We start from the raw sequence: 12,885 nt of genomic DNA, 5'->3' as shown, positions 1-12,885 counted from the left end.
AAGAAATCATAATAATCAGAACAGAAATAAATGAAGAAGAAATGAAAGAAACAATAGCAAAGTTTAATAAGACTAAAAGCTGATTCTTTGAGAAGATAAATAAAATTGATAAACCATTAGCCAGGCTCATCAAGAAAATAAGGGAGAAGACTCAAATCAACAGAATTAGAAATGAAAAAGGAGAAGTAACAAATGACACTGTAGACATACAAAGGATCAAGAGAGGTCACTACAAGCAACTATATGCCAATAAAATGGACAACTTGGAAGAAATGGACAAATTTTTGAAAAGCACAACTTTCCGAGACTGAACCAGGAAGAAATAGAAAATATAATCAGATCAATTACAAGCACTGAAATGGAAACTCTGATTAAAAATCTTCCAACAAACAAAAGCTCAGCACCAGATGGCTTCACAGACAAATTCTATCAAACATTTAGCGAAGAGCTAACACCTATCTTTCTCAAACTCTTCCAAAATATAGCAGTGGGAAGAACACTCCCAAACACATTCTACGAAACCACCATCATCCTGATACCAAAACCAGAAAAAAGATTTCACAAAAAAAGGAATTACAGGCCAATATCACTGATGAACATAGATGCAAAAATCCTCAACAAAATATTAGCAAACAGAATCCAACAGCACATTAAAAAGATCATACACCATGATTAAGTGGGGTTTATCCCAGGAATGCAAGGATTCTTCAATATATGCAAATCAATCAATGTGATACTCATATTAACAAATTGAAGGATAAAAATCATATGATCATCTCAATAGATGCAGAAAAAGTTTTCGACAAAATTCAACACCCGTTCATGATAAAAACCCTCGAGAAAGTAGGCATAGAGGGAACTTACCCCAACATAATAAAGGCTATATATGACAAACCCACAGCCAACATCATTCTCAGTGGTGAAAAACAGAAAACATTTCTACTAAGATCCGAAACAAGACAAGGTTGCACACTCTCACGACTATTATTCAACATAGTTTTGGAAGTTTTAGCCACAGCAATCAGAGAAGAAAAAGAAATAAAAAGAATCCAAATGTGAAAAGAAGAAGTAAAACTGTCACTGTTTGCAGACGACATGACACTATACATAGATAATCCTAAACATGTTACCACAAAACTAATAGAGCTCATCAATGAATTTGGTAAAGTAGCAGGATACAAAATTTATGTGCAGAAATCTCTTGCAATCCTATACACTAATGATGAAAAATCTGAAAGAGAATTTAAGGAAACACTCCCATTTACCAGTGTAACAAAAAGAATAAAATACCTAGGAATAAACCTACCTAAGGAGACAAAAGACCTGTATGCAGAAAACTATAAGACATTGCTGAAAGAAATTAAAGATGATACAAACAGATAGAGAGATATACCTTGTTCTTGGATTGGAAGAATCAACACTGTGAAAATGATTTTACTACCCAAAGCAATCTACAGATTCAATGCAATCCCTATCAAGCTACCAATGGCATTTTTCACAGAACTAGAACAAAAAATTTCAAAATCTGTATGGAAACACAAGAGATCCCGAATAGCCAAAGCAATCTTGAGAAAGAAAAATGGAGCTGGAGGAATCAGGCTCCCTGACTTCAGACTACACTACAAAGTTACAGTAATCAAGACAGTATGGTACTGGCACAAAAACAGAAATATAGGTCAATAGAACAGGATAGAAAGCCCAGAGATAAATCTACGCACATATGGACACCATATCTTTGGTAAAGGAGGCAAGATTATACAATGGAGAAAAGACAGCCTCTTCAATAAGTTTTGCTGGGAAAATTGGACAGCTACATGTAAAAGAATGAAATTAGAACACTCCCTAACACCATACACAAAAATAAACCCAAAATGGATCAAAGACCTAAATGTTTATAGGCTAGACACTTTCGAACTCTTAGAGGAAAACATAGGCTGAACACTCTATGACATAAATCACAGCAAGATCCTTTTTGCCCCACCTCCTAGATAAATGGAAATAAAAAGAAAAAGAAGCAAATGGGACCTAATGAAACTTAAAAGCTTTTGCACAGCAAAGGAAACCATAAACCAGATGAAAAGACAACCCTCTGAATGGGAGAAAATATTTGGAAATGAAGCAACTGACAAAAGATTAATTTCCAAAATATACAAGAAGCTCATGCAACTCAATGTCAAAAAAACAAACAACCCAATCCAAAAATGGGCAGAAGACCTAAATAGACATTTCTCCAAAGAAGTTATACAGATTGCCAACAAACACATGAAAGGATACTCAACATCACTGATAATTAGAGAAATGCAAATCAAAACTATAATGAGTTACCACCTCACACAAGTCAGAATGGCCATCATCAAAAAATCTACAAGCAATAAATGCTGGAGAGGGTGTGGAGAAAAGGGTACCCTCTTGCACTGTTGGTGGGAATGTAAATTGATAAAGCCACTATGGAGAACAATATGGAGGTTCCTTATAAAATTAAAAATAGAACTACCATATAACCAAGCAATCCCACTACTGGGCATATACCCTAAGAAATCCATAATTAAAAGGGTCATGTATCACCCTGTTAATTGCAGCACTATTTACAATAGCCAGTACATGGAAGCAACCTAAGTGTCCATTAACAGATGAATAGATAAAGAAGATGTGGTACATATATACAATGGAATATTACTCAGCCATAAAATGAAATGAAATTGAGTTATTTGTAGTGAGGTGGATGGACCTAGAGTCTGTCATACAGAGTGAAGTAAGTCAGAAAGAGAAAAACAAATACCGTATGCTAACACATATATATGGAAACTAAAAAAAAAAAAAAAAAAAAAAAGGTTCTGAAGAACCTAAGGGCAGTACAGGAATAAAGATGCAGATGTAGAGAATGGACTTGAGGACACGGGGAGGGGAAGGTAAGCTGGGACACAGTGAGAGAGTGGCATGGACATATATACACTACCAAATGTAAAATAGATAGCTAGTGGGAAGAAGCTGCATAGCACAGGGAGATCAGCTTGGTGCTTTGTGACCCCCTAGAGGGATTGGCTAGGGAGCGTGGGAGGGAGATGCAAGAGGGAAAGGATATGGGGATATATGTATACGTATAGCTGATTGACTTTGTTATACAGCAGAAACTAACACACCATTGTAAGTGGTTATACTCCAATGAAGATGTTAAAAAAAAACATTTAAAAATAGAATTGCCATATGATAAGGCAACTCTACTTCTGTGTATATACCCAAAAGAATTGAAAGCAAAGGCTTAAACAGATATTTGTACACCTATATCCTAGCAGCATTATTCACAGTAGCCAAAAGGTGAAGCAACACAATTGTGCATTGACAAATGAATGGATAAAGAAAATGATGTGGTATGTGCATATAATATAATATTTTTTCAGATTTAAAAGGAAAGGAAATTTGGATAAATGCTATAACATGGATGAGCCTTGAATAATTATTGCTAGGCTAAGTAAAATAAGCCAGACACAAAAGGATTATTTATTATTCCACTTTTATGAGATACCTAGAATTATGAAATTCATAGAAAGGGAAAGTAAAATGGTGGCTGCCAGTGACTGTGGTGTGGGAAGAATGGGCATTTATTTTTTAATAAGGATGGAGTTTCTGCTTGAGGAAATGAAAAATATTTCTGGAGATGGATGATGGTAATGTTTTCACAACAATGTAAATGTATTTCATGCCACTGAATTGTGCAGTTAAAAATGGTTAAAAGTGTAAGTTTTATGTGATGTATATTTTGCCACACTAAAAATATCTAGCATAATGAAGAGGTGATCAAATACTACTTTGCTAGCTTTGGGGAAAACTGATATGGATAATCTCAGTGTGACATATATTTGACTATAATATATTATATACTGAGACAGTAATTGAACTCTTTTATGTTTTGCATAATGTTAAAATAAAATTTGTTTGCATCTCTTAAGATCCAATCTCAGGAAAAACATTCCAGATATACACTGAGTAGCAGGGAGCTGGTCACTTAGGATTAAACTTTAAAAAAACAGAAAAAAAAAGAAAAAGTCTATCATAAATCAATTATTCCCTATAAGAAATGAAGTATTAGCATCATCAATTATGCTTTTCAGAAGAAAAATAATATTCGTATTCTTTCCTTTAGTCTTTTTTCCCTACATTATATCCTACATATCACTGTTAAATCAATTTCCCCCAAATTATTTTCTTTGTGATATTCCATTTCTCCAAATTTAATTATCCTTTTGCCTACAAGATGAAATCCCAAAGTTTCCACCTTGACATTTCAGGCTATCAAAAAATCTGGTGCTTAATTGTGTTTTTGAATTGCTCTTCCAAATTGTTTCAACCTAAAGTCTCTGCTCATATCTATGAAGTTTTCTCCTTTATATTCAGGGTTTTGGCTGTGCTTTTTCCTAGACCTGAAATTCCCTCCATTCTTTTTTATGCCTACAAAGTACAAATTCTAACTAGTTCATGAATTTCCCTTGAGGACTCCATTTGTATTGATCTCTGTCTTCTGAATTCTGATAACCTTACTGACTGTAAATTTGTCACTTGGATGTGGTTAATATTATCAACTGTTATGTTTGTGCATATAGATATATATTTTTCTATCTTGAAAGGGAACATGAATGGTAAAACAACAAAGTAATATGACTGACATTTTAAAAAACACAGTGCACTTTGTTTGTCCAGATGAATGTCTCCCATTCAAAGAAGTTACCTTTGGGAAATTAAATACTTAATGAAATAGAGTCATTGTTCAGAACATTATTAACACCTCTCTTTGGGAATTCTTTCAGTTTATTTTGTAGTGATAAGCCTTCATCCTTTGAGGATTGATTTTGTTTTCAAAACAGTAAAGTTATTTTGATTTGAGCTGGTGAATAGTTGAATGATATAGCTTGTAATAAAATTTATTTATTCTTACATTTCTTTTGTCTCATTTTATAGGGTGACTATCAAATGATAAAACAACATATTCTTTTTATACATTTCTTATGATGAATCTGGAACACATAAGGAGGATTTCTTCACAACATTTCGAGCCTAGGAGTAAGTGTACAACTTTACAAAGGATTATACCTCTGTAAGAATTAATACTTATTTGGAAGACTACTTTCTGGTAGCTTAAAAATCCTTCTTATTTCTGAAAAAAAAAATGACCAAATAAATACATGAATAAAAAGGAATATTTTACCGTTCCACACAGTCAGAAAGTCTGGAGCAATGGTTAGAAGCAGGGGCATCATGACCCCCAACAACATATAAGAATCCATTGTATGTTGCAACTCCCACACCTCCACGTCTTTTGGACATTGGAGCACACAGACTCCATTTGTTAGTATGTGGATCAAAGTATTCCATAGATTTGAGGCAGGAACTTCCATCACGTCCACCAATAGCATATAGCCTAGAAAAAAGACAGAAGTGTGTGTGTGTGTGTGTGTGTGTAAATTTGTGCATAGAATGAAAGTGACAGAACCTTGTGCAAAGCATTGAACTGTGTATTCTACTCCCTTAGTATTTTACAGTGAATGGCCTGAACTTGTGAATGGATAGTTACCTAAAGGCATTTGTTAAGGTCTACCTTACCCTAAACCTCTCTGTTTCATCATTTTTGTGAAAGTTACTTTGACATAATATAATAGATTAAAGGATCCCATTGGAAATGAAGTACAGAGGAAGAAGGGAGATATCAGAATTGTTGGTAGTATTTGTCAGTTAAACCTCAATAAAGCTAAACATTTTTAAAGAAAGGTAAGATGTTTCCAAAACCCAACTATGGCAACCTTACAATTTTAGCTAGGTTTAATTGCCTAGCATTAGAATCCCTGTTGTTTTCTATGAACTATTTTATTTAGTGTAAAAAAAATTGTAACTAAGAAGATATTAATTTAATAAGTAAATAAGGGAATAGAAAAAAACCTAGAAACCAGATTTTTTTCCTGGAAAGATATATTGGCTATGACATTTCTCTCATAAATTTTAAATGCCAATTCTTTTGATGAGCAGTATTTTTAATCTAATTTAAATTTAATCCTGCATCAATAAAGAAGATAAACATTTATTAAACTATATGTCTATAATTGCCCTTCATGCTCAATTGTGAACAATAGCAAGTCAGAAAGATAAAATTAAATTAGTCAGATTCTATGATTTCAGCTTCTTCTGTAATAGTTAGGAGATTGCTACTGAGTCACCTGATATCATTCAGGTTAGACAAGAGAAAATCAGATTTAGGAGAATTTTAAGCTCTAAGACACTGTAAGTCTGGGTCTCCTCTTAACTATAGACATTTCTTACTCCTTGCACAAGGTGCTAAAATTGAAATTGAATTTTAATTGAAATTGTATTGAAATTCCTACTGAACCCAATTATGTGGTGAGATATTGGCTTTATGCATATGCATAGTCAGTACAGACACACAAGGCTGTCTCCTGCCACTGACCCATCCTGGTGTCTGAATTTTTCATCATTCAAGTCTCTCCTATATGCTGGTCATTATCTCCAAAGGTTCCTTGTCAGAAAGCACATAATTACCTGCAAGAAGAACAATTCAAGCTCGTAGGAACCTCTAACATCTTTGGGTTTCAATATATTAGCTTCTCTTATAGGCAAGCGATCAGGAAGAGGGAAAGATTCAGAAAGATGGTACTAGTTGTAATTCTAAAACACTCAGGAGGGTGAGTAGTAAAGAACAAAAAGACTTGGCCTTTTACAAAGACTTACCAAAGTTTTGATAAGTCAAGAATAAGTTATAATGTAAAAAATGGTAGCTTCTTGAGGGTAAGATTGGAACTGGTTTGCTTCTCAAATTTAATGTACACACAAGTCACTTGAGGATCTTGTTAAAATGTTTATTCTGATTCAGGGGGTCTAGGCTGGGGCTAAGATTCAGCATTTCTAAATAGATCTCAGGTAATGCTGATGCTACTGGTCTCAGGACCACACTGGAGTAGCAAAGGACTACAGGATATTTAATTAAATGTTCATTTTAGATAAGTATTTTCCATCATAATGAAGGGAGAGTTCCAACAAAGGCCTTTTACTATCGATAACTAGGATGTCCTGGTCACTGGGAATGCTTATTGATTGGTGGATCACATCACTGAAGTGCTGTACCACATGAAATGGGAGCAAAAGCATGCATGCTTGGGTTTACTCACTTGTTGTTTAATGCGACAACACCAACGGTGCTTCTAGGAGTTGACATACTGGCCACATAATTCCACTGACGTCCCTCAGGGTCCCATCTTTCTACAGTGTTTAGATAACTCCATCCATCATGACCACCAACAGCATACATTGGTCCTTCAAGTGTGGCTACGCCTAAAGGGTAAAAATAGCATGAGGGCTCACCTAGGTAGGCCACACACAATGGATGTTGTTTCATTTTGCGAGGAACTGACTGCTTAAAAATGTGTTTTTATCTCTTAAATGGTTTTGTAAATAATCATTTAATGAATAATTTACTGATCTTGATTTAAAAGTGAATATGGTCTTTTAACCCTAGGAAATTTTCAGGCATAGTTAGGGTATCATGATTGTAATGCTGAAGTCAAAGGAAGTAGTGGGACACACCTTTTCTCAGAATTAATAGAAAAGTGAAGATGATTTTTTTTTCTGGCATAATTTCAATGTTATTTTTCGAATGTAAGTGATAGATGAGATATGATATTGAATCTTAGATAAATCTTAAAATTGTAGGCTAACTGTGATAGGTCTTTCTACTTCCTGATTTTTATTATAGGGATAAAAAAAGATTCCTATGAGATAACTAAGTAGACAGGGATTTTTGAGGTTTAGTTAGAAATTTGTTCTAGTAGATACTATAAATAGCCCCTTTCTGCTTCTCATCTGCTCTGGGAATTCACGTAACTGGTTCCTCCCCACCTCACCTTCTTCACCATCTCAATCCGCCTCTCAGAGGTATACCCTCATCACTTCTCCTGTCTCTTTAGTAATATCAATTAGAATTTAACAATTTGCTCTGATTTCTTTGTAAGATATGTTTTCTAAAAATCACACTGACAGAACTGAGCTGAATAATTACATAGTCTATCATTTGATATAGATAATTTATCAGATATTTTGGGGCAAACGATACCAGTCCTGGATATGGCATGCTTTATCTGTGTAAACCTCAGTTCTTAAAGAACAATGCAATTATTCGGCTTTTTTTTTTTTTTAAGAAACTCTATGTTATTGAATCGTATGGAGTCTAGCATGAAGAAAGATATACCTTGACAAATACACAGGAGAATCAAAGTTCCCCACTGTTTCAGAAGTCTCCATTCCTTCTTAAACTTTTTTGGAACCTCTGGATTAAGTATAATTTAGAGCTGCTCTCAACCAAAGTGTTTTTTCTAAATATTTCTGCCTTCAAACTGTATCCTAAGGCTTTTGCCTAAATATAGATTTGCTTCTTATATGAAGGGACACTAGAAACTAGTCCCTTGAAACAATGAAACAAAGAAACAATGTCTCTCCATTATCAAGTGTTCTTTTCTCTAAATTGAGTTTACAAAAAAACTCGCTGTTGTAGTTTCGTGCTCTTCAACAATATATTCCTTCTAAAAGATTTTATCCTTCCTGAAGTGGGACCCCTTTAAAATACCGGTAGAATGGAGATAAGATTACAACAAGTATGACATCTGAAACAAGAAAAAACTTTCACAGTCTTTTATCATTTGCTTAAGCTTTTCAGCATTTTGGAAACATTTTCACTAAGCGTTTGGCTACATCTCAGTGATGTGCAGCTTAATTTAATTGTAATTTTATTTTTTTTTTCAGATGGATGACCTTTATTATTTATTTTTAATTGGGGTATAGTTGTTTCACAACGTTGTGTTAGTTTCTATTCTACAGCGGAGTTCCCTGTGCTATACAGCAGGTTCTCATTAGTTATCTATTTTATACATATTAGTTAGTGTATTCCAGCTTAATTTAATTTTTAAAAAGCTCTACTAACTGTACATTCTTTAGAAAGTATGTAACCTTAAGCTCTTACCTAAGCCATGCCTATGTGTTGACATGGGAGGCATCACCGTCCAGATTTTGCCAACTGGATTAAAACATTCCACAGTATTCAAAGTTTTTAAACCATCTCTTCCTCCCACGACGTAGAGCTTATTATCAATAACAGCAACTCCAAACTGAAGCCTACGGCCACTCATGGTGCCAATATGTAGCCAGCTGTTGGTCCTGAGGTCATATTTTTCGATTGTAGTGGTACCTGTTAAAGAAATATTGAACAATGGTAAAAACTGCTTGTATAAAAATTTTAATTGGCATCATTCATATTATATTTATGTATCTATCATTTATAGCATAGAATCAGTGATTGCAACTCAAATTAAAATAAGTAGCCCAGATGATTCTCCAACCTGGGAGGCAAGATAAGGAGAATATTTCGCCACTTCTGAATCCAAATAGAGGAGTCAGCATAAAATAGTTTATTTAATATATATAGTTTATATGCTTATAATGGCTTCTTTGGCTATAATAAGCTGTTGGTAGTACTAACACAGGTGTCAAACACCATATTTTACAACCAAAAATTACTTCGGAATCTAGTACTGACTGTCTACATATCCATTATGGTTTTAATTACCTATGACCATTCAATATATTAATTTATGCCCTTTTATTTTATTCAGTTCAGTGTGTGTGTGGGTTGACTTAAAATACAAACGACTAAAAGAACAGAAATGAAAATTCCTTTTAAATGGAACTTCAGTGTTGATTCACATAATGTTCCATGATGGTAACACAAAGGATTATAATTAATAATATAATTATTTATATTTATATTATTTATGTATTATAATTAATGATGAAATTCTGATGTATTACCTTCTTTATGTGTTAATGAAAGTTCAATTTTCTACTCAATTACTGAAATACCAAATTTACTACCATAGTATACTGTCACTACTGCCATAGTAAATTGTCACTACTTCATAATAAATTATTACCCCTGTAGGCAATGCTTTTTACCAGTCATCAACAATAGCTGTTGTTATTTTTTAATAAAAATTGATTCTGCACAACAGGAAAGTTTCTAATAACCAAAGTGAGAAATGAAAGAATTAGACGATTCACATGCATAGCGCACCTAAGAGAGCTTGTGACAGATTTAGGGAATTTCAACCCAATTTCACAGTGCCAACCATAGGAATAAGCAAAAACACTTTTCGGTTGTCCACTGGGAGATTTGTGGAGAAAATATAATCCATTAGTTAAGATGAAAGCATAGTTAATATCTGAAGCCTTTTCACTGGCGAATTATAAGGCTACAGTATAGGGATTTAGGCAGAGTGTATATTATGTCTATGGCTGCTTCTGAAAGTTTTTCTTTTTATATTGGACTAATGGAAACAGTGTTTATATCTTTTTAGGTCTTTTCTGGTGAATAGTGCACTATAAATATTTTTGTCTCAAGAGTTTGGATTTTCACAATAAAAACATGCGAATATGCAGGCACTCATTTACTCTTTCTCTTTAATCCCTGCATCTTTCATTGACAATGTGGATTTGGCTGAATGCTGATTTACAGATAGCAATCGCTCTATTGACTATATTTATTGCTGAGAGGTCAAATAACACCACCTAGCTTTTATATAATAAATGTCTCTGGATGATACTGTTACAACTGGAATACCTACAAACAAACTCACATCTACTTTCACTCATCAAGCAGTCAATTTTCTCTGTCTGTTTTCATACCTTTCCACTTCTTCATTCCAATCTTCCCACATCTGTCTTCCTATCCACTCTTTTCTATTTTAACTTTTCATTTTGAACTCTTTTCATTAGTGGAATTTACCAAAAAGCCAATTTAGATTAGGAAATGAAGGCTAGGGTGCACTAATTATTAAGATTATGGAGTTATTAATGGTGAAGTAATTAGGAAATTGTAGAAGGCTACATAAATCAGCTGTATGTTGAAGATTTACATTGAAATGATGAAGTCTGCTTCATGCCAAGTTAATTTTTTCCAGACATTAGATAAAATATAAAAGACAAATTGACCCCATATCTACTATTTGCATCTATGAACATATATGACTTGTAGTTCTGTATCTTGAATTCTGAAAATTTCTTTATCCCATTTGCCTACTTCCACAATTGCTCCAACTAATCAAAATGTAAATCCTCTAGCTAGCTTATTATGGCAGCTCTATATTTGATGGGAAAACTTAGTTTTTTTTTTTTACTAATCTCTCTCTTTAGGACTCACTTCATACTTTTTCTGTGTATATTGGCCTTCTGCACTTAAACGTTGCAAATATTGTTTCTTATTTCATTTCAAAGCTCCTATTCAACTCTCACTTATGATCTATTCAAGAGGGAACAAAACCAGCCAAACTTTGTAGTATTGTTTGGAACATGATAGTTCCTGCAGTTGTGAATATATCTGATGTAGTGATTTCCTCCATCTATTTTTAAAATGAAATAAAAATCACTATATTAGCTTTTAATTTGTCCCATGCCATATTGTCTCTCAGAATTCATTGTTTTTAATAAATGAAAGGTTACTGAATACCTTGTATTCACAAAAGCCCACAGTTTACCATTTGGCCATTTAAAATTTTTGACTCTGTGATCATACTTACAACTTTTTGATGACTCTTTTAATATAATGGTAGGAGTTATAGTTAACTCCAGCCACTTGTCTGATATCTATACTTAGCAACTAATTCCAAGTTAACTGTATGAGTCAGAAAGGTAATTAAAGACTGAGGAAGTACTGTATTTCCTAAACATCAAAAGGTGAAAGTTCAAAAAGTATCTTAAAAAAGATAAATGAAACAACACACTGTAAGAAAAGGCATGCATATAGAAATTTTTTTAAGAATGTAAATTGATATGTTTTTAAATGTAATACTGACTTATATAGATAAATGCTAACACTTTAATGTTTTTGCTTTACTTAGTTTTTCTTTCTTTCTTTCTTTTCTTTCTTTCTTTTTTTGCTCTTAAGTGTTCACCCTGATTTTTAAATAGATTCTAAAACCTTCAAAGAGAGGGGTCAGTTTTGTTGTTGTTGTTGTTCTTTCATCTAAAATAGTGGCAGTATAGCAAAAAGGAATACAAAATTTGAGTAATAATTCCCTTTCCCTTAGTTATAGATGTTTGCCCTTGGCTTGACTATCTAACCTTAAGGACCTTAGTTTCCTCATCTGCAAAATTGGGGTAATAAAATCTATCTTGTAGCATTATTGTGAGGATTAGAAATGATGCTTGCAAAATGCCAACCAAGGATCAGGTACTCAAAAATAATAGTTTTTACTATTATTGTAGTTGTCTGCAACTTCCCTTAGAGATTTTTATATTTCCATACACTAGGTATTCCAAGAGTCTCAAAATGATGGTTTTACTTCCTTCCATATAAAACTGTGGTAGTAGAGTCAAGGGATCATAGGCTCACATTTCACTCATTTCTGTAAGCTAATAAGGAGTTGTAGATACTTATTACCATCTTGTGTAACACATTCATTTGTGTAATGTTAACTTAAAAAAACAGGAACCTGAAAAAATAACAAAAATAGTAGCAAACAGAAAAACCAAACAAATAAACATAAAGTTTTCCATTTCTCACTCTGCAGGTTAGGCATTTTTTTTTTTTTTTTAATCAGAAACTAAGCATAGCTGTGCTTGCATTTTGTACTTAGTACCATTTTGATATAAATATCAAATAAGACACCTTTTAAATTCTGTTAATGTTCATTCTATTCAACAAAATGCAATAAAATAGCATTACTAGACTTGAAATTAATTATAAGATTTCATTGTATTTGTTATTTTCTGAAGAACACTAGTTCTGTGAAGTTTCTCTACTACTTTGGAAATAACTGCATTTGCAAGCTCTTGTTTTAT

General features: G+C 33.3%; 1 protein-coding gene and 1 pseudogene across 5 annotated transcripts in view; one reads left to right on the top strand and one right to left on the bottom strand.

The window, feature by feature from the left end:
* LOC309620545 (DNA (cytosine-5)-methyltransferase 3A pseudogene) overlaps nt 1–12,885 on the top strand; it is a 396,604-nt pseudogene that overhangs the window by 132,641 nt on the left and 251,078 nt on the right. The window lies entirely within an intron of this gene.
* Nucleotides 1–12,885, bottom strand: part of KLHL4 (kelch like family member 4) — a 122,462-nt gene that overhangs the window by 21,075 nt on the left and 88,502 nt on the right. For 2 of the 4 annotated variants that reach the window (XM_082377167.1, XM_082377168.1), the window contains 3 exons: nt 9,014–9,238; nt 7,170–7,332; nt 5,201–5,413 (listed from right to left, as the gene is read on the bottom strand). In XM_082377167.1, the coding sequence (XP_082233293.1) occupies nt 5,201–5,413; nt 7,170–7,332; nt 9,014–9,238 (601 nt within the window). The remainder of the gene's footprint in view (nt 1–5,200; nt 5,414–7,169; nt 7,333–9,013; nt 9,239–12,885) is intronic. The other 2 variants (XM_082377169.1, XM_082377170.1) reach the window with 1 other exon arrangement.

This window comes from Balaenoptera borealis (genome assembly GCF_965194805.1).
Source record: "Balaenoptera borealis genome assembly, chromosome: X".
NCBI classification, from domain to species: Eukaryota; Metazoa; Chordata; class Mammalia; order Artiodactyla; family Balaenopteridae; genus Balaenoptera; species Balaenoptera borealis.
The sequence above is the reverse complement of the archived record's forward strand: the minus strand, read 5'-3'. Positions and strand labels throughout refer to the sequence as shown.